The sequence below is a fragment of the Xiphophorus maculatus genome, chromosome 16 (assembly GCF_002775205.1).
Source record: "Xiphophorus maculatus strain JP 163 A chromosome 16, X_maculatus-5.0-male, whole genome shotgun sequence".
Taxonomy (NCBI): Eukaryota; Metazoa; Chordata; class Actinopteri; order Cyprinodontiformes; family Poeciliidae; genus Xiphophorus; species Xiphophorus maculatus.
This window is the reverse complement of record NC_036458.1, coordinates 1,798,169-1,819,611: the sequence shown is the minus strand read 5'-3', so window position 1 is coordinate 1,819,611 and position 21,443 is coordinate 1,798,169. Positions and strand designations below refer to the sequence as shown.

At 39.6% G+C, this 21,443-nt stretch overlaps 3 protein-coding genes across 4 annotated transcripts in view; 1 reads left to right on the top strand and 2 right to left on the bottom strand.

Moving 5' to 3' along the window:
* The window catches only part of tmem104 (transmembrane protein 104), a 44,373-nt gene extending 41,222 nt beyond the window's left edge, over positions 1-3,151 (bottom strand). The window contains exons 1-3 of one of the 2 annotated variants that reach the window (XM_014470299.2): positions 3,072-3,151; positions 2,660-2,769; positions 755-820 (exon numbers count right to left, since the gene is read on the bottom strand). In XM_014470299.2, coding sequence (XP_014325785.1) covers positions 755-799 — 45 coding nt within the window. In that variant the 5' untranslated portion in view covers positions 800-820; positions 2,660-2,769; positions 3,072-3,151. Of the gene's footprint in view, positions 1-754; positions 821-2,659; positions 2,770-2,856; positions 2,876-3,071 lie in introns of those variants that run through there. The other variant, XM_023348364.1, reaches the window with a different exon arrangement.
* Positions 3,152-4,572: 1,421 nt separating this feature from the next.
* On the top strand, positions 4,573-7,868 carry LOC106699743 (5-hydroxytryptamine receptor 3A-like). Its single transcript, XM_014470284.2, has 9 exons — positions 4,573-4,630; positions 4,709-4,872; positions 5,608-5,652; positions 5,746-5,855; positions 5,934-6,106; positions 6,497-6,648; positions 6,725-6,935; positions 7,015-7,170; positions 7,490-7,868. The coding sequence occupies exons 1-9, from the start codon at positions 4,594-4,596 to the stop codon at positions 7,738-7,740; spliced, it is 1,299 nt and encodes a 432-aa protein (XP_014325770.1). The 5' UTR covers positions 4,573-4,593; the 3' UTR covers positions 7,741-7,868.
* A 1,288-nt stretch (positions 7,869-9,156) lies between these two features.
* On the bottom strand, positions 9,157-21,425 carry LOC106700293 (5-hydroxytryptamine receptor 3A-like). The gene is made up of 8 exons (XM_023348648.1): positions 21,348-21,425; positions 21,086-21,130; positions 20,837-20,946; positions 18,596-18,768; positions 18,357-18,517; positions 18,073-18,283; positions 10,537-10,680; positions 9,157-9,497 (listed from the first exon to the last, which is right to left on the bottom strand). The coding sequence occupies exons 1-8, from the start codon at positions 21,423-21,425 to the stop codon at positions 9,247-9,249; spliced, it is 1,173 nt and encodes a 390-aa protein (XP_023204416.1). The 3' UTR covers positions 9,157-9,246.
* Between the last annotated feature and the right edge of the window lie 18 nt (positions 21,426-21,443).

The window sequence follows — 21,443 nt, the reverse complement described above, 5'->3', positions numbered from 1 at the left end:
AGTGTTTTTGCAGGTTTTCAGTGCCATGAAGTCCAACAAGGTTTTCACATTTATTTCAGCTTTGACATTTGGTAAATAGGAATTATTGAAATAAAAGCCAGTTTCTAAAGATATTTTCTTAAAGGAAAAAAAGATTAAAGTCAGAAACCACATCTGGTATTAAAAATTTTAAATAAATATACTTCTACTTGAAACCGTTTGTGATTAGTGGTTCTGTTACAAAAATAATCAAAACTCTAAAATTAAAGGGTGAATCTTTCAGTGAGAGACGAAGCTGCTGCAATAAAATATTAAATTACTAAGAGTGTATTTCGCTTCATTATGACTGAAGACATCTCCTCTTAGAGCTTCTCAAGGAAAGTGGATATTCGATAACAGATTGCTTAATAATTCAATGGTTTCGCTTCCTAGAGGAACCATCTGAGTGAACCTCTGAAGTCACGCTGATGTAAGCAAAACCAGAGACCAACGGAGTGAGCTGTCAAACATGAGTGCAGACCACACAGAGAAGCACGGGGCATGCTGATAAAATGAAGAGGATGTGTTTGTCATGTGCATTTTGGTAACTTATTCACAGCTTTTTAATGAGGAGGCATCTCCAGAAGAAAAAGATTAGCACATGATTCAACAGAGCATTTACAAGTTGATAAAATCCTGATGTAGACTTTCACATCAGGAAATCTGCTGATATGATTAATCTTTACATTTAGACAATCAGATATTTCTTTGCATAAATGTCCTGAGTGATACTCACAAATGGAGAGTAGGGCTCGCCGGATTCTGTGATTCCACCTGCCATGTTTGCTTCCTGCAATCTCACCTGAAGAGACGGAAATGTTGCATTAAAACATCCAGGGCAAAATCAATCAATTATTGAAATAATAATCAAATAATTTAGTAATCAATTAATTGTTAACTGGAGCATACAGACTCCAGTTAATATTTTGTAAAACAAAATATTCAGAACAAATATTAGGTCAAAACTGCAAAAAAATATACATATTTTCAATTTAAGATGAAAATCCTTTTTGTCTGTAAATGTGTTTTACTCAAAACTCAAGTGACAGTTTTACCTTCACCTGGTTCAAATTAAGTAAAACAAAAAAAACTACAAAGCACATTTTGCTATCCAATTATTAATCAAAAACAGTCTTTTAGCTGAATATGCATCATTCGCTACAAATAATCAAGCATAGACTAAAGAATTGCAACAATTTTGTATTTTAGGCAATAAAATGTTTGTTTTCTTATTTAAAAAGGAACTGAGCTATTTGCTAATTTCATTTCTAATAATCTGTAAAAAAGTCTAAAGTGGTTGAATAAAAAAAATCTGCAAAATGCACCAAACTTAAAATCAATTAATTGTCAAAATAATTACTTAAATCATTTGTCAAACATGTTCTGCTCTGCCAGCAGGTGATCAAACCTTAATCTATTAAAGTTGAGATTTGTGTTTAGATGATAAAGTCTGAATTTATTGTTGATTTCCTTCAATTATTCAAACCCTCCCTTTAGTCAGATTATGGTAAAACCCTACCGGTTTGACCAGTCTTTTCGGTAAAGTATGCAGAGTTCATTTCGGTTTCCTGCACTGACTCGAAGCATAGTGATGACATTTTCCAACAAGTTTAAGCTTAAAATATTCTGTTTTCAAACCAGTTTGGATGCCATTGTTGTCCTGGTGCAGAACCAGAGTTTAAAGTTAGTTGCAATTAGTACAAAAAGATGCAATTTGTGAACAAAAATATATACGATATCCAGAAATGGATCAGCTGAAACTGTTCAGCTGCTATTAGTTTATTTCACTGCAATGGCAAATAAAATATACTGCTCAAAAAAATAAAGGGAACACTTAAACACAATATAACTCCAAGTAAATCAAACTTCTGTGAAATCAAAACTGATTGACAATCAATTTCACCTGCTGTTGTGCAAATGGAACTTTGTACAGAACAAAGTATTCAATGAGAATATTTCTTTCATTCAGATCTAGGATGTTATTTGAGTGTTCCCTTTATTTTTTTGAGCAGTGTATTTTCAGTTTTTTGTTTTTGTTTTTCCTTTTCTGTTTATGTAGTTAACATGGTCCGGATTTCCAAGGATGTGGTCAGTTTTGGTGTCGTATTCACAAATGAAAGTGTATTTTACTAATTCAAATTGGTTTATTAATAGGTAGTCCTTTATTTCATTAAGTATCCATAGGAGGTTTAATAAATCTCCGGGGTAATATCTCCATTTTGTTACCGAAAAATATAACAATATCCGATACGGTCCTATGAGTTTTATGGTACAATGTTTGCAAAACACGCATTGATTAAAAAAATAAAATAAAAAGATCAGCTGTCCCTGTGGCCCAGCGTGAAACTCTTAGAATCTTAATTTGAATGTTTCACAATCAAACTACTATGTAAAATTGATAGAAATATAAATTATTTTTATTTTTATGTGTTTGCAGTCATTTCTAAGGACTTTCCTCGGGAAAACATATTTGCCAGATTTTGATGCCGCTAGCAGCAAAGCGAAGAGCGAAACGTTTAAACCCTCACAGCTCTTATAATTACACTTTTTGCTTTGTTTCCAAATAAAACATGATTTGTTTCAAGTTATTCTGCAGGTGTCTTCATTGGTGTCATCACAGACAGAAAGTAAACACACTCACCTCCAAACTGCTAGCTGGTTTAGCGGCTAGGCTAGCAGGATGCTCCGAGCGGTGACTTCTGGCCGGTTGACCCAATAAACGGGCCCAACATGAGCCGCTCCGCCGTCAAACTGAGGGGGGAAACACCGAAAAGAAAAGCAGATAAAAACACATCCTGACGGACTGATAAGGCTGAGAGACTGAGCCCAGCTGAGCACCTGTCGCAGCAATCAGCTGACCCACTTCCGCATCACCGCATAACTTCCGGCGAGCATTTCCAAAATAAAAGCTACTCACTGTACTCACTAGTCAACCAGCTTGTAAAATACGGTTTTTACATAAATGTTTTAAACTCCAGTCTTCAGGGGCCGGTGTCCCGCAGTTTTTAGATGTGCCACAGATACTAAACACTAAAATGAAATGGCTTCATTACCTCCTTCTCGTGTGGCTATGTTCTCCACAGCAGTGGCTCCCAACCCTGGTCCTCAGGGCCCACTGCCCTGCATGTTTTTGATGAGTCCGGACTCCAGCACAGCTGATTCGTATGATTGCATTACCTCCTTTGCATTCCTGCAATTGCTATAGAAGTCTGTTAATCACCTATTCATTTAACCCAGGTGTGCAGCAGCAGAGAAACACCTGAAGCATGCAGGGCAGTGGGCCCTGAGGACCAGGGTTGGGGTCCACTGCTCCAGGGCCTTAATGACCTAATTATCCTATTCAGGTGTGGTGCAGCAGAGGTAAAAGCTGCAGGACACCGGCCCTTGAGGACTGGAGTTTGACACCCCTGTTTTAAATTATTACTATTATTTTTAATTTATTACTTGTTTTTTTAAAGGACAATTTATACATTTGGACAAGTTTGTACTTTACAGAAATTTTAAAGAACCACCATTAATTTCTGGTTTATTTTTTAAAATAAAGAAAATATAAAACAAAAATAGATCCAAAACAAAAACGTTAAACGTTATTATCATTCTGTTGCAGAAATTCAATTCAACTATTCCATGTAAAAACTGAACAAACTGCTAAAACTGCAAACATTATTAGATGTTAATTTAAAAACATTTGTTGTTTTTATTTTTTAACAACTTTCCATGGCTGCAAACCTTTAGTATACTGGGATTTCACAAATTAAAACTCAATAAGAATAATCTGTCCTTCTCCAGTTTCTGGGATCATTTAAGTCAGGGGTGCCCAAAGTGAGGAGCGTGGGCCATTTGTGGTCGTTGTAGTGGTTTTCTGCAGCCTCCAACTGACGTTTAATAATGATACTTATTTGGCTTGCAGCAGGGCTCTGAGCTGAAATGATGCATTTAGTTTTCTGCTGTTGAGGTTCATTGATATGCAACTCTGCATAGTAAAGTTCAGCTTCTATTTTCAGAGAAAGGAAGCCATCGCCATCCTTCTTCAGTCTTCATCTGATAGTTGTGTCCTAAACTTCAACATGCTACATGGTAGCTGCATTTTTTGTCATTTCTTCTAGCAACGCATGGTCTTTTTTTTGGAGGGAATTGCTGCTGGGAAGATTGACAGCTGTCCTAATATTTTTTATTTGTAAATAATCTTTCTTTCTAATTTGATTAGCAGCACCTGATTTTTAAAGCTTGAACTATCAATACAGTCTTGAAAGGTTTTGTCCTGGGCCTTTATACATTATTGGAGTGTAATGTTTTCAGTGAAAACTGCACATATTAGTTTTCAGTCAGAACTCTATATAAACTAAATGTAAGGATTATTAAAATTAAAAAGCCGCAGGTGTTTTGTTCCTGCTGACCAGCTGCAGCTGAACAAACATTTGGCTGATCAAACATCCAGAACACAACCAAAAGAGATTATGCTCCACCATTAAATCCATGCATTCATTTTATATTTGCACTTTTTATTGAGGTGTGTTCATAAATAGCTGGACAGTTTGTAAAGAATCTCTCAGACTGAGGCGAAAGCGAACAGTCATGGCAGCTCTGACTCTGACTCTTCTTGCTTTAGTCGGTGAGTTTCAGCAGCGTAAACTTTTATATTTAATCATGTTTTAAAGCTTGCTAACTGGGAAAATGTTTCTGGTTTCAGGTGTTTCCTGCAGCCAGGCTTCAGATTGCTCCTATTCTGCTCTGCTGAATCACCTCAAGCTGGATGAGACAAATAGCGGTCTTCAGATTGAGCGTCCGGTGAAAAACTGGAACACAACCACAGAGGTTCAGCTGGAAATTACTCTGGGTGGCATTTTAGACGTGGTGAGTCTTCATCATCTGTCTGCCTTGTGCTGTTATTTTAAAATGTTTTACTTACTTTTAGCTTGGAGATTTATTAAGATGGGAATAAAATACATGTACGTTTGTAAAGTTCTGCTTACTGAGGCTAATTTAATTTGAAAACTGATGTTAAATAAAATTCTGTCATGCAGTACAGTAGCTGTATTGCAGCCAGCTGTGTTTTTGCCATGATAGTCAAAGTTGTTAAGCTGAAGGACTCGGGGACACAAAAATAAATTAACTTAAAACAAGGGAAAATGTGTTGTTATAAGTTAAATAATCTGCCAATGGTACCAGTTTACTTTTTCATCGATATGAGGTAATTATTTACTTAAACAAGCCTCTATTTCTTTCAGGTTTGTCTCATTTCAAGTTTGATAAGATATTTGCATTAGAAATTAGATTTTATTTAAAGATTTTGTGTATTTACAGTGTAACATCCTTTTTCTACAAAACAAATTAAAAACCAGATTCCTTTGTCGCTTCATTTTATTTTATTTTTTCTCTTGGAGTACTTTTGACTCAACAATTTTGACCCATGTGGCAAAATGTTTGGACAACCCTGATTTTTATCTAACCTCAAAGGTGAAAAACACACTTTATGCTGTTATTACTTATCGTACCAAAACGAAAGCCACCATGAAAAAGCTGTGAAAATAATGCAGCAGCAAAAACAAAATCAGTTTTTGTGTTGAATTTTCTTCATGCTGTCTTCAGAATGAGAAGCTTCAAACTGTGACAATTCACATTTATGTCGAAATGGTAAGAAAATAAATTATTACATTGAGTTTTGTTGTCATATTTTGGTTAAACTGTTCAGGTTTTTTCCTTTATTTTTATTCTGTTATTTTCCAGCATTGGACTAATGAATATCTGACCTGGAATTCCTCTGAGTTTTGTGGAATAAACCTGCTCACCATTCCAGTTTCGATGATCTGGGTTCCAGATATAATCATACAGGAGGAGTAAGTTACCAACAAATAAATCAATAAAACATCCGCAGCTCACTGATCTGGTTTGATTTTCTTTTCTTCACTTTTTAGTGCCTCTGATAGTACAAATTCTCAAGAAGATCCTCTAGTCAGCGTGTTTCCGAACGGGACAGTCGGTATAGTCAACCGGCTTCAGCTGACCTACATTTGCAAGTTCAACCTCTTCAGATTCCCGTTTGACACCCAAACCTGCAACATCACATTTTCATCCCTGACTTATGACGGTAAATACAGATTTATGTCCTGATTTTAACCCCACATGCATGTCACCATATACATCAACATGGGTTTATAAATGTGGTGCAGATGTACAAAAACCATCCATATAGACATTTATGAAGAGAATATTCTTCTGTTGAAAAAAATTATAAAGCTTAAGCCTTTAGAGGTTTATTTCTAAAGATAGAAATATGTTTATCCCTCATCAAAAACATACCTGGAGTTTTGCTTTGAATCTTTCAAACATGTTTGAAAAATCTTTGAATCTCCCATAAAGAGAGAAATGTAGAGACAAATTTAGAAAAAAAGACATTTAGAAGGAAATTCAGAAAGACAGACGTTATATGAACCAATTAATTAATTACTCTTTTTCTGTTTCTTTTATGATTTGACAGAGTCTCTGTTGAAGCTGGTAAAATCCACCGACGACTCCATCCTGACGAAGCTGTCGGGTCTCAACATGCTGACTGAGGGGGAGTGGAAGCTGGTGAACATAAAAAGCATCAGTTACACGTCTTTCGCTCAGAGAAGTGAACTTGTTTACCAGGTAAGATGATTATTTCTGATCAAATCCCAACAGGAGTTGTGTTGTTTTTTAAAATAAAGCTCTTTGTTTTCTTCAGATCTCCCTGGAGAGGAAGCCGTTTCTTTACGTCGTCAACTTGATTTTGCCCTTGTTGTTTTTGCTGGTTCTGGATTTGGCCTCGTTCTTCGTCAGTCAGAGCAGCGGCGAGAAGCTTGGCTTCCAGGTGACGATACTGCTGTCCGTCTTCGTCCTTCTGCTGATTCTTAAAGATATTTTACCGTCCACTGAAGAGTCTCTGCCGCTGATGGGTAGGAAGCCACAGATTCGTTGTAATTTCTGCATCCATCACCAAACAGAAACCAACATTTCTCCCTATTTTTCTTCCAGCCATCTACTGTGTTTCAGTTTTCACCCTGGTGTGGATCAATGTGTTGGAGACGATGCTGATCAGCCCGTTAAAGGATATTGCCTGCTGTGTTGGTGAGGAACGCCAACATGCTGAGGTCGTCAAAGTGAAAGAACAGGAAGCTGATAACCGAAACGGTTCGATTCCAGCCGCCAGTTTCTGCTATCTGAGTGGAGTCACCACCCAAAACCTTCTTCAAATCTAACACAACTGGTGTCAAACGATTGTGCAGCAAAACTTTTTGTTTGTGCTACTATCATCTTAAAGATATTAATAAATGTTTCCAGAGGTCATGAAAGGTCAACCAGCCAGCCCACAATCCCACATTACACCGGTGTTGTTAAACGTGAATAAGGTGTTGGGCATCTTCACTCAGGTGCTTCTGCTCTTAAAACAGTAAAACATTTCCATTATTTCACTTCTAACTGGTCCGACACTGTACATGTTTTCTCACAGAGTCTGCAGGAGTTTCAGGAACAGACCAACCAGAGGAGACTAACTCTCCGCTGGATTTACCTGGTGATGGACGGCAGCTGAAATTCATCATGGACAGAACGAAACCCGGCCAAAAAACCCCAGAAACAAAAAAAAAGTCCAACAGGCTTAGATGGGTTAGAATTTTTGACTCTGTGTTCTTCATCCTCTACTTTGCCACTGTTGTGTTTTCACAGGTTTTTTTATTTAGTCTTTGGAAATTTTACGTTTAGAACCAATTTCTGAAACTTCTCCCAGTGCTTTCAGAAAGTGCACTGTTTTGGTCAAACGTCCCAGGAAGGTCAGTGAACGCAGCACCGTAGATGCTTCTGTGGTTCTTCTGCGTTTTGTTTCTCCAACGTAAAATTTGTGTTTGACAGTAAATTTCTATCCGTTAAGACAATAAAACATTTCTGCCTTTTGCATGTATGTTGTTTTTGTAAATAAACCTGAATCACCTTGCAGGGTTCCACTGTATGGTCAATAAATACACACTTTAGTGCAATTCAAGACTTACTGCATTGGACCATTCACACATAATGTGCTTTACCAATGATAATGAAGCTTAGGAATACAGAAAATAACAATTAAATTCATAAATCAAATCCCCAGACCCTTCATTGCTTTATAGACCATCAGAAATATTTTAAAATCCTTCCTTTCACAAAATATTTATTTTTTAGTGACCTCTCTCGATAACAACAATCCATATACATATAAAAAAAAGATGAGTAAAGTTGAATCCTGATGCAACAATTTCTGTCTTTTTGGAATCAAATTTGAGAAATTTCTGAGACATTCACTCATTTAAAACAGTCACAAACACATCGAATTGGAAAGTAAATAAAATCATCATCAGCATATGGAGATACTCTGTAACCTCTGCAAAGTGAAACATGCAGATTTTGAATCGATGTGGCCCAACAATGGAGCCTTGAGGAACGCCACAGACTCAGACTTATAATAGGAAATATACAAATTTCTCTGCTCCCATTTTACCAACTAAGAGTTGAATCCAATTCAGAACAATGTGTCTGTAGAGTAAAACAAACATTTTTGATGTATCACTGTTCAGAATATCTTTTCTCTACGTATTTTGCATCTTTATGACTAAATTAATTTAATATGTTTTATTACTTTGGTTTTATAGTTAGCATGTTAATTATTTTTGCATCATATGTACATTCTTCCCCACAGCCGTCAGAGCCATTACTCCCTGCCGTCCCCCCCTCCCACACATATCATAACCTCGCAGTCACACATACATATCCCCCACCCCCACACAGCCACACTGTTCTGCACTTTGCACTGTCACATTATCTGTACTTTGCCATAATTGGACCTGCTGCTACTTCTTTGGTGTGGTTGAGTGCCTTTAGTTAATTTAGTTGTATATATTGTTATTATTATTATTGTGTGTTTGCTTATTTATGCTGTATATATTTGACCTTTTGCACGGGAGCTGCAATGGAAATTTCGTTGAATTCTGTTCAATGACAATAAATGCTATCTATCTATCTGTCTGCATTGGCTTTCAAGTAAATTACAAAGTTTACATTTCATATGTGTAACATTTTATTGTGAGTCAAACAAAGAGAAAAACTTGTAAAAGTATGAAGAAAAATGTCGTCTGATGTTTAAATTCATGCATATATTAAGAAAAAAACAGACTTAGCAGTATCCACTGGCAAATATCATTGTATGCAGAAAAAAACTGTGTAGAAAATCCAGATAAAAATTCAAATATCAATCCATCCAACATATATATACACCACAAATGCAGCAAAAGTCAAAAGATATCCAACAAAGAACAGATTATCAATGATTGTGGCCACCGTTCGGTAGCATCTGGGCTTCTTCTGACTGCCAGCTTCCTGTCGAGCGGCCTTCACTTCCTCCAGGATCAGCTTCAGCAGCTCGACATCACCGAGTTTACCCAGAGAGAAAAAACTCTGCTCTGGTTTAGCTTGTCCATTCTCTTCATCGGCCTCTTTAAACCATTAAAATATAATGAATCAACATCCATGTAATAATTTAACTCTAAATACAAATAGTACAGGTTTGTATTCTTAACCTACAACTAGGACTGTTTTAAATGTTTATTCCAGTCATTAGAGATTTGAAGTAGACATGCAGATCTCTGATATAAACTCTTCACACCTGATAGTCCGGTAGACTCTGTTCGATTGGGGAACTAAATTTTCAGCTGCTGTGGTTCATTTTCACACTGCAGTGTGTCGAACGAACTAAACCCTTTGAGCAACCTGTTCCCCTCCTGGCCTGTGGGGGCGCTGCACCAAGAACCACTGAAGGAAACGACTCAAAAACCTCTGAAGACACTGAGAGCAACTTCCTTCTTCACCAAATATAAACAGAAGTAAAGTGGGGTCAGATTTTAGTGGTAGGCTAGCAATAAACTAGTACGTTTGTTTTGGTTGAATTTACCCAGAATGCCGTGTGCTGTAGTCAAACTCTGGTCCTAGTACAAACCTCGATCTCAGTTCGGTTGAAGTGAACTCTGGGTCGGTTTAAATGCTTTTAAGAACGGCAAGCGGACTGGAAACCGCTCCAAAAGCAGGAAGTGGACTACAGAGTATGGCATTCTGGGTAACAAACATGTTAGCTTTGCGTTAGCGGGAGAAATGGCTCGTGGTGTTTAACCAAAGACAATATAGAAATCCTATGACCTCTAAAATCTGACCCCACTCCATTTTGTTTCCGTTTGGTGAAGAAGGAAGTTGCTCTCAGCGTCTTCAGAGGTTTTTGTGTTGTTTCCTCAGTGGATCTTGGTGCAGCACCCCCACAGGCCAGGAGGGGAACAGGCTGGTTTGACTCAGAGAACCACAGCAGCTGGAGGTGGAGCAGGTGATGGAGTTCTGGTCCCAAATCAAACCGAGTCTACCGGACTATCAGTTGTGAAGACACCGCACCTGTCTCAGAACTTCAACAATGGTCTTATCTCTGTGAATAAATTATTTGTAAACAAATTAATTTAATCTATTTTTAAGAAATATTCACTAAGAACATACCTTTCTGAACTTTGATGTCCTTTTTCATGTAAATTCTCTTACTTTCTTTACCACAACAAGGATCCAGGTTAAGTAGGAAGCTCACCAGCATGGATTCAAGCACACTGAGCCACACCAAGGTGAACACTGCGACGCAGAGGTTGGCTGGAAAAACAGGCATTTAATACAGCTGTGTAGGCGATAAACCAGTTAATCACACCTTAAATTAAAACAAGCTCAACAATTTCCATCTGCATGATTTATTGTCAAAATTAAGAAATTACAAGCTCTTATAGCTTACGTGTAAGTTAGTTCTGTCTAATTTCAAATTGTCAAGAAAATCCGAGCTCATCCCACTTCCCCATGCTGGAGATTTTAGTTTAACAGTAATAATAAATAAAGTTATCTTTAAAATGAATCACTCAAGTGACATCAGGGCCCAGCAGTAGACTTAAGTGTCAATAAAGTTAGTTTAACAGTAATAATAAATAAAGTTATCTTTAAAATGAATCACTCAAGTGACATTAAGGCCCAACAGTAGACTTAAGTGTCAATAAAGTTAGTTTAACAGTAATAATAAATAAAGTTATCTTTAAAATGAATCACTCAAGTGACATCTGGGCCCAACAGTAGACTTAAGTGTCAATAAAATAAATCTAGTTGTGTGTGTTGTTTTTGTCTCATGCAAGCTTTGCTTTAATTCTACTTTTCTCTATTTAATCATAAGAAATCATAGTCAGTCAGAGAGAGTCATTAAACAGGAAACGCAGGTTTCCTGGAAAAAGAGGAAGTAAGTTCCAGCCTGCAGATTTATAAAAATAGATGAGACTATTCCTTATTTTAAATCATGAAAGTTTAAAGAATGAAATCTAAACATTTTGGTAATTTGATAAGATTCAAAGTAAAATACTTATATTAATATTGGTTTACTTGTAATAATATTTACACGAACATTTGTGGGAACAGTTACAAGAAAAACAAGTAACTGTAACTTTGGCATCAAATAATTAGAATCATGTATTATTCTTGGTTTCTTTTCAGAAAAACATCTGTAATAACTCACATTAAGATTATAATAAGTATAATTAATAAGTTATGGTTATAAAATCATAAATGAATGATAAATCAGAGAAGCTGAAGAAAATAAATGTGATATAAGTTATGGTTATAAAATTATAAATGAATGCTAAATCAAAGAAGCTAAAGAAAATAAATGTGATATAAATGTGATTTTGACATTGAACTTGAAATGGTGTAAAAGGTGTAACTGCAATTAAACATCACTGATATGTTGGAGGTAGAGAGTAGGTGAAAGGTGAAAAGCAAGGAACTAACAGGAGAGCAGAGATGATCAACGCCTTATTTAGAGAGTAGGTGAAAGGTTGTGCAGACAACGGAGACAGGAGGTTGAGCAACTCTGAGACATTAGCACAGACATCAGGACATAATGTCTGAAGGACAGTGATGGATGTGAGGTCATCTGTCTAAGCAGACAGCCAATGAAAACGCACCAAAAGGGTGGATAAACCCTATATAAGGTGGGTGCAAAAGAGGAACCTTTCGTTGGATCCTCCGGGCAGCTTCGAGCCAAGAGATGGACAAAGAACTCTGCAGCTGAAGAAGAGCCGGGGCCACGGAGCCGAAGACTGTCCGGCCATGGGGACCAACCCGTCAGCCCTACAACCTGTGGCTTCAAATCGCACTTCTCTCATCGGCTGGGTTCAGACCCCAAAGACAAAGATGAAGACAAAGGCAAAGACAAAGAAGAAGAACTGGTGCCTTCCTTCCTGCCAGCACCAAGTCCTGTGTGACCTCACCATCCATGCGGAGAGGAGGCTCATCAGACCTACAGAGATTCCTGCCTTCGCTGATCAACATCTTCCTCCTGCTGCAACACCTTCTTCATCATCAGACCTGCGGAGATCCTGGCCTTCATCGATCGGCGTCTTCCTCCTGCTGCAGCACCTTCTTCGTCGTCGTGCCAGGTCTGGGGTTCGAGGCGCCATGCTCCGTCCGTCTCTCTCAAAGGTTCCTTTTTTTTAGTTCTTAGTATCAGCAGTAGGGAAAGATAGACTAGATGATTGATTTTACTTATTTGATTATTTCTGCTACTGAATTAAGCTGTACTGACCCTTGCAAAAATGCCTTACTAATAAAATATTTAGCATAAAGAAAATCTAAAAGATGTTGTGGACATTCAGTTAATGAGTCACCTTAAAGTTCTTTGATGGTTGTAAAATAGCTGTGATGTTTGATTCTGGAGAGGAAAAAGTTTAAAATGTTTTTAAGTTGCTGGTAGCCCAAATTTAAAACGTCATCCTTGGGACTCGCCCGAGTCACTAAAACCTACCTGGTTCAATAACAAATGCAAGTTGTAAAATAAGAGAACGAGCGACCGTTAACAGGTGTGCTCTGTGAAACTAGTTGGCTGTAGGCTGCTCAGTCTGGCTAATTCACAGAGGGAAGAAGGGTGAGACACCTGGATGTAGGCCGTTAAAAATCAGGTGAATCGTTTCTCGAAACCAGCTTAAACAGAGTTTACTTCAGTTCTGGACAGGGTAAATCCCGGCAGATTTAGGAAACTCAATTAACCCGTTAGATGGAGAGCTGGTAGCACATCTCCCCTCTCAGAAGAGGAAGTACGAGAGTGAGAGAGTAGAGACAGAAAGGAGGGGGGGGGTGTTGCGCAACAACAAGTGGCGCCCAACGTGGGGCCAGGGACACGACTAACAGAGTAGGAGGGCCCTATGTGCCAAGTCAGTGAAAACAGATGTGAGGATCTGAATAGCTCACTTGGTTTGTTAACTCTTAGGGAATAGAGTTAATGGTGACTGATAAGGCCGTCAGTCACAACCCTTGCAGTAACTGTATGGCATACAGGTGAGGGAAGGCTTCTACTGAGGATAAATGACCGGATCCAGACAGTGAAGCTAGTAGCCAACATAGTCTAGACCCATCCCTGCTCGAGAGCGCAAAGAGAGGCTTTGGGGGATAGACAACTCGAACCGACAGAGAGACGGAGTGATGGATGATCACTTCGAGGAGGAAAATCTGGGGAAGAAACCGGAGGAAGCCGGCCGCCCAGATCGTTTGGAAAAGGAGGAGACCTCAACAGAACTGCATCAACTTTCTACACAGCTACTGTGACTCAGACCTGAAGCAAGGGGGGACGTTGGTTCCAAGAATGAGGAACTGAAACATCAACCCCTGACAAAGGAAAGTTGGCTCAGTCTTGCTGGAGTGGTTCGTGATGTAATGCTGACAAGAAAAGAAAAGACCAGCCTGCAAGCATGCACAAGAAACACAGAAAAGTATCATCAGCTGACGATGGATGAGGAAGCACACCGCGTCCTCCACTGCAGCCATCGAGAAGACATCCGGCAACAGAGGAACAAACACCAGCAGCTGACATCATCACACAGACGCAGACATGGTTAAAGACATCCTGCTGGACCTGGAGCTTGAAATTGGGCCAGCACAACCCACCAGTAAGAAACGACCGCAAGCGACATCTGAGAAGCCAGGACAACTGGAAGGGGCAATCTACACCGATGGATCCAGAAAGGGGTCCGACCAGTCGGCATACTGGGGATTTATTCTGAAGCAAGATGGCAAAGAGAGATGCCGTCAGAAAGGAAAAGCTCCCGGTAGTGCTCAAGCCGGAGAAGTAACGGCAGTACTGGAAGGATTGCTGGAGCTGGTGAAAAGGAAAATCAAGATTTGTGGAAGAAGAAAGCAGAACTGAGGCTCCGCCCGAAACTTGAGGTGCAGCGACAAGGCGCACACCTGAGAAGAAGCCCTATGGAGGGGCAAAGATGATGACCTTTCGTGCCACTAAGAAAGGTTGTCTCTGCCGGTGTCGAGGTGGGACAGAACACCTAAGGACAGGTGGTCCTAGAGTAGCACGGGGACCAGGTAGTACGGTGCGTGCATAAGGCCCTCGAATATGCAGGCGTGCTACACCCCCGTGAAGAACTGAGCAAGCAGGACTGCTGGATGTCCCTTCAGCCCATCCGATGCAGCTGTGTGACTTTGAGGTATGTGGTCGATACGCAGGGCACCCAGGGCAGCGGATGGAAGGTTTGTTCATCAAGAGCACAGTCCCATGGGGTTCAGTCTGCATGGATGTAGCAGAACCAATGGGGATAACAGGAAAGAGAGGTGAGAAGTACCTCTTGGTGCTGATGGACACAGTGACAACTGCTAGAAGAGCAGGTCTTCCCCTGCAGAGGAACTCCGTTCACGTCACAGAAAGCAGGGAGGCGAAGACACTTCTCCTTTTTGCTCAGAGAAGAAAAAGGGAAGTTGCAGCTCAAAGTGTCACTGAAAGCAGGGCAGAGAGTTTGGATTAAAGCTCAAGATCGGCCTGCAACTACGGTGATCAAGCTGAGATTCAACGCCCAAGATTTTGTAAAGTAAGTACTGAACTTCAACACAGTACTACTGATGAAGAAAGGGGTCCATGAGGAAGCAGTGCTCAAGCCAGTTCTTAGCTACAGCGAACCAGAACATTACGAGAAGATGGCCAGAGAATCAAGCACCATGCCATCCTACAGTAGACTGGCCACTATTACGGGAAGGTTGCCGTTCAAAGAACAACTTCAAGGCTTTGGACTGGGAGGGCCGTGAAGAAATTGGACTATGCTAAAGAAGAACTCCTGTCACAACCTGATGGATTAAAATGGAAAAGGATCATGATTACGGATAAAGCGTCATGATGCTTATGCTTTTTGCTTTGCTCTGCTGAACAGCCAGAATTTTTTTTTTTTGTTTGAGGCCTTCTGTCTCAGCCCATCTTCCCTAAAGAATCATCCCACATCCTGAAGAACTGACAGTTCATCCAGCGAAGGTTCCTGTAGAAGAATCAGAGCGATCCAAGTTTTCTTCGACATTCATCACCTCATGGGGGAAATCAAAACTCCAAGGAGGGGGTGTCAAGAGAAGTGGAGTTTTGATGACTACACTGAGCCCTCTGTGACAACTGAGGATGAAGAATCTGCATCTTCACATCCCAGACGAACCTCTTCTCTTTCCAGGGGATGAGGACGGCGAACTGCAGGAGGGTGATGGACTCCCAGCATGTGAAAGGTCTGACCTCGTGGAGGGGGTGTCAAGAAAATCCGAGCTCATCCCACTTCCCCATGCTGGAGATTTTAGTTTAACAGTAATAATAAATAAAGTTATCTTTAAAATGAATCACTCAAGTGACATCAGGGCCCAGCAGTAGACTTAAGTGTCAATAAAGTTAGTTTAACAGTAATAATAAATAAAGTTATCTTTAAAATGAATCACTCAAGTGACATTAAGGCCCAACAGTAGACTTAAGTGTCAATAAAGTTAGTTTAACAGTAATAATAAATAAAGTTATCTTTAAAATGAATCACTCAAGTGACATCTGGGCCCAACAGTAGACTTAAGTGTCAATAAAATAAATCTAGTTGTGTGTGTTGTTTTTGTCTCATGCAAGCTTTGCTTTAATTCTACTTTTCTCTATTTAATCATAAGAAATCATAGTCAGTCAGAGAGAGTCATTAAACAGGAAACGCAGGTTTCCTGGAAAAAGAGGAAGTAAGTTCCAGCCTGCAGATTTATAAAAATAGATGAGACTATTCCTTATTTTAAATCATGAAAGTTTAAAGAATGAAATCTAAACATTTTGGTAATTTGATAAGATTCAAAGTAAAATACTTATATTAATATTGGTTTACTTGTAATAATATTTACACGAACATTTGTGGGAACAGTTACAAGAAAAACAAGTAACTGTAACTTTGGCATCAAATAATTAGAATCATGTATTATTCTTGGTTTCTTTTCAGAAAAACATCTGTAATAACTCACATTAAGATTATAATAAGTATAATTAATAAGTTATGGTTATAAAATCATAAATGAATGATAAATCAGAGAAGCTGAAGAAAATAAATGTGATATAAGTTATGGTTATAAAATTATAAATGAATGCTAAATCAAAGAAGCTAAAGAAAATAAATGTGATATAAATGTGATTTTGACATTGAACTTGAAATGGTGTAAAAGGTGTAACTGCAATTAAACATCACTGATATGTTGGAGGTAGAGAGTAGGTGAAAGGTGAAAAGCAAGGAACTAACAGGAGAGCAGAGATGATCAACGCCTTATTTAGAGAGTAGGTGAAAGGTTGTGCAGACAACGGAGACAGGAGGTTGAGCAACTCTGAGACATTAGCACAGACATCAGGACATAATGTCTGAAGGACAGTGATGGATGTGAGGTCATCTGTCTAAGCAGACAGCCAATGAAAACGCACCAAAAGGGTGGATAAACCCTATATAAGGTGGGTGCAAAAGAGGAACCTTTCGTTGGATCCTCCGGGCAGCTTCGAGCCAAGAGATGGACAAAGAACTCTGCAGCTGAAGAAGAGCCGGGGCCACGGAGCCGAAGACTGTCCGGCCATGGGGACCAACCCGTCAGCCCTACAACCTGTGGCTTCAAATCGCACTTCTCTCATCGGCTGGGTTCAGACCCCAAAGACAAAGATGAAGACAAAGGCAAAGACAAAGAAGAAGAACTGGTGCCTTCCTTCCTGCCAGCACCAAGTCCTGTGTGACCTCACCATCCATGCGGAGAGGAGGCTCATCAGACCTACAGAGATTCCTGCCTTCGCTGATCAACATCTTCCTCCTGCTGCAACACCTTCTTCATCATCAGACCTGCGGAGATCCTGGCCTTCATCGATCGGCGTCTTCCTCCTGCTGCAGCACCTTCTTCGTCGTCGTGCCAGGTCTGGGGTTCGAGGCGCCATGCTCCGTCCGTCTCTCTCAAAGGTTCCTTTTTTTTAGTTCTTAGTATCAGCAGTAGGGAAAGATAGACTAGATGATTGATTTTACTTATTTGATTATTTCTGCTACTGAATTAAGCTGTACTGACCCTTGCAAAAATGCCTTACTAATAAAATATTTAGCATAAAGAAAATCTAAAAGATGTTGTGGACATTCAGTTAATGAGTCACCTTAAAGTTCTTTGATGGTTGTAAAATAGCTGTGATGTTTGATTCTGGAGAGGAAAAAGTTTAAAATGTTTTTAAGTTGCTGGTAGCCCAAATTTAAAACGTCATCCTTGGGACTCGCCCGAGTCACTAAAACCTACCTGGTTCAATAACAAATGCAAGTTGTAAAATAAGAGAACGAGCGACCGTTAACAGGTGTGCTCTGTGAAACTAGTTGGCTGTAGGCTGCTCAGTCTGGCTAATTCACAGAGGGAAGAAGGGTGAGACACCTGGATGTAGGCCGTTAAAAATCAGGTGAATCGTTTCTCGAAACCAGCTTAAACAGAGTTTACTTCAGTTCTGGACAGGGTAAATCCCGGCAGATTTAGGAAACTCAATTAACCCGTTAGATGGAGAGCTGGTAGCACATCTCCCCTCTCAGAAGAGGAAGTACGAGAGTGAGAGAGTAGAGACAGAAAGGAGGGGGGGGGTGTTGCGCAACAACAAAATGTATTAATATATTTGCACTAGAAACTAGAGCAAAAATACTTTGTAAAATGTTGTGTTTCTGCAGTGCAGTTTCTACTCACCAATCACCGGCAGGTCTACTTCTGTCGAGGGTAAAATGTCCTTCAGAATCAGCAGTAAGACGGAGATGGACAGGAGCACAGTCACTTTAAAGCCAAACTTTTCACCCGAATCCACAGAGATGGAGAAAGAAGCCAAATCCAGGAACAGTAAATACACCAGCGGGATGATGAAGTTTATGACATAAAGAAACGGTTTTCTCTCCAATGTCACCTGAAAGAAACGCCACATTGGGGTCAAATGGACTTACAGGAAATGAACAAACTTTCCGTGGATGTGTTCTTACAATGTAAGAAAGTGTGCTGTGATATCTCCACCCGTTGGTTATGTTACCACTGACTAATTCGATGCCTTTCAGACCCCATTCTCCCTGAGTGATCATGAACTGCGTGGACGTGACCATCAGAACCGAGTCGTTTTTGGCTGATCCGAGGACCAAGCTGTTCACTGTGCACAGGACAGAAAAACCTTTAATTCATCCTCCTGACTCTATCCTGGATGCTAATCTGACAGTCTGTGTTTTACCGTCAGTGTCTATGGATACAAATGTGATGTTGCAACGTTGCGAATCAAAGGGGAATTTGTAGAGGTTGAAGCGGCAGGTGAAGGTCAGCGTCTGGCGGAAGAAGGTGAACATATAACCGTTGGGATACACGATGGCCCAAGGACCTTCATAGACGCTGTCACCATTAGAGGCACTGAAGGCAACAGAAGAGGAAGCAACTTTAGACTCAGATAACATCTAATGTAGCATACAATGCTGAGAAAAAGCATTTCCCCTTTCACAGTTCTTCTATTTTTGCCTTTGTCACACTTACATGTTTTAGATGGTCAGTTAAATAATATTTTCATAAAAGGAAACACAAAAAGCAGTTTTCAAAAAGCCATCCAAACCAACCAGATGCATTGCACATAGTTTTAATGTTGCATAAAATTTTATTACTGCAACTAAAATGCACACATAAACAACAACAGCTGGACTTTGGTCCAAAACCAGTAAGTGGGAAAGAGTGGAAGTTAGTGGGACAGGAAGGAAATGCTGCCCTGGTTGTCAGTTTTACGTTGAGGCAGCAGCTGTTGAATGTACTTAATAAAGTAATTTGTAATCTAACTTAGTTACTTTTAAAATCAGTTAGTTAGGTAACTACGGGTGTTTTTTTTTTACACCTGATAGACTCAGTTTGATTGGTGAGCAAAGTTGCAACATTTGTTCAATTTTCAGTTTCTTTCTCTCTGCTCTGAGTCAAACCAACCAAACCCTTTGAGCACCTTGTTCCCCTCCTGGCCTGTGGGGGCGCTGCACCAAGAACCACTGAAGGAAACAACACAAAAACCTCTGAAGACACTGAGAGCAACTTCATCTTCACAAATGTAAACAAAAATTTGAGGATTTGAGTTTGGAGAATTTTTCTTTTGGCCTTGGTAAATGACAATGAGTCATTTCTCTTGCTAGCTCTAAGCTAGCACATTTGTTTTGGTTATATTTACCCAGAACTCCCTGAACTGTAGTCCACTTCCTGCTTTTGGAGTGGTCTCTGGTCCGCTTGGCGTTCACATATGCATTCAAACCATACCAGAGTTCACTTCAACCGAACCGACACCGAGGTTTATAGGACCAAAGTTTGCTTCTTTGGTCAGAGTTCCCACAGAGTTCATTAACTCCTCCCCAAACAAACTGGACTTTCTATTCAAATGGTCTGGAGTTTGATTGAAGTGGGGAAAATGGCTTCCAAATGGTATGCCATTCCCAAAGTAAATCTTTATACTTCCATCCAACTGAGGACTTTATATTGACTTCCATCTAATTTATTAACGACCCAGTGATTAATCCAGATATTTTTCCAAACACAAACTATTACTAGTGTATTCCTAACCAGAGCTAAATTTACACCAGACATGTGAAACCCACTTTAATCAAACTCCAGACCATTTGCCTAGAAAGTCTGGTTTGTTTTGGTGAATCTGTAATCAAACTCTGATGCAAACCAAAGAAACAAAGTTTGGATCTGGGTTCTGTTTAAGTGAACTCTGGCGCAGTTTGAATCCATACGTGAATGTCAAGTAGAATGTCAAGTGGTCCACAGACCGCTCCAGAAGCAGGGAATAGGCTACAACGCAGGGTATTCTGGGTAAATACAACCAAAACAAAAGTGCTAGTCTAGCGATAGCGGGAGAAAAAAAGACAAATCCTGCAACCCCTGAAATCTGACACAACTCCATTTTTATTTACATTGAAGAAGGAAGTTGCACTCAGTCTCTTCAGAGGTTTTTGTGTTGTTTCCTTCAGTGGTTCTTGGTGCAGCGCCCCTGCAGGTGGGGAGGGGAACAGGTTGCTCAATTAGTGTGATCAAAAGTTGCCATTTTGGTTCCTAAAAAGTGTCAACCAAGAAAATTAAAATGTTCCACAAATTACCTCTCTCTGTCAATGAAAATGGTTCTCAATATGTATTATATACAAGTACACACACACACACACACACCACACACACATCTTTGCGGGGACTTTCCATTGACTTCCATTCATTTCTACAGCCTAAACTTTACTCTTACCCTTATCCTAACCCTAACCAAAACTCAATTCACACCTTAGTCCTAAATCTGACCCCTGACCCAAAAACAGCGTTTCCCCTTGTGGGGACCAGGTTTCGGACCCCACAAGGAGCAGTGTGTCCCCACAACGTAATATATGTCAGGAAAATGGTCCCCACAAGGTATTAGAAACAAAAGCAAACACACGCCCCCACACCCCAACACACACATACTCACTCTTGTTGAATGACTATTTCCGGGATCCAGAGTTTTGCCCTGGGAACAGAAACTTCATTTATCCCGCAGAAGTCGGATTGATTCCACCTTAGAAATTCATTCGTCCAATACTTGTGAGAAAAAACAGAAGCTGAGCTATACTGAGTGTTTGTAGCAGTTACATTTTACTAATCATGAATATATTTACATCTACAAACGTCATTTCATCAGATTGAATGAAATGTTTAACAGACTAGTGAAAAATCTTACCTTTGTGACCCAAATGTGAACTGTGACAGTTTGGCACTTCTCATCCTGCAGACATCAATATGTTTTACATGTCAAAGAAACCTGTGATATAATTTAGCTACTGTGCTAATTCCTGCACATTTACACTGCGATTAAGTGTGATGATGTTGATTAACGTGTAATGTCCAAATCAAATAAATACATTAAAATAAAAAATAAAAAACTATTTGGAAAACTTGGCTAAATGAAACATTTGAATGAAACAAATAAAGACAAAACTTACAACCCCTAAAATGCCATACAGCACCATCTCCAGGTCCACTTTGGTGGTGGTGGTCCAGTTTTTCACTGGTCGGATCATTTCTAGACCCGTATCTGA

What these genes read in the sequence shown, in the direction of transcription:
- LOC106700293 (XM_023348648.1), bottom strand. Translation starts at nt 21,425, where the DNA reads ATGATCCGACCAGTGAAAAACTGGACCACCACCACCAAAGTGGACCTG. An exon ending in GAAATAGTCATTCAACAAGA is followed by an intron (nt 18,769 to 20,836) that starts GTGAGTATGTGT and finishes TGTTGCCTTCAG; the next exon opens with TGCCTCTAATGGTGACAGCG. An exon ending in ACAGCACACTTTCTTACATT is followed by an intron (nt 18,284 to 18,356) that starts GTAAGAACACAT and finishes CGTTTCTTTCAG; the next exon opens with GTGACATTGGAGAGAAAACC.
- LOC106699743 (XM_014470284.2), top strand. Translation starts at nt 4,594, where the DNA reads ATGGCAGCTCTGACTCTGACTCTTCTTGCTTTAGTCG. An exon ending in AGAGTCTCTGCCGCTGATGG is followed by an intron (nt 6,936 to 7,014) that starts GTAGGAAGCCAC and finishes TTTTTCTTCCAG; the next exon opens with CCATCTACTGTGTTTCAGTT. An exon ending in GGAAGCTGATAACCGAAACG is followed by an intron (nt 7,171 to 7,489) that starts GTTCGATTCCAG and finishes GTTTTCTCACAG; the next exon opens with AGTCTGCAGGAGTTTCAGGA.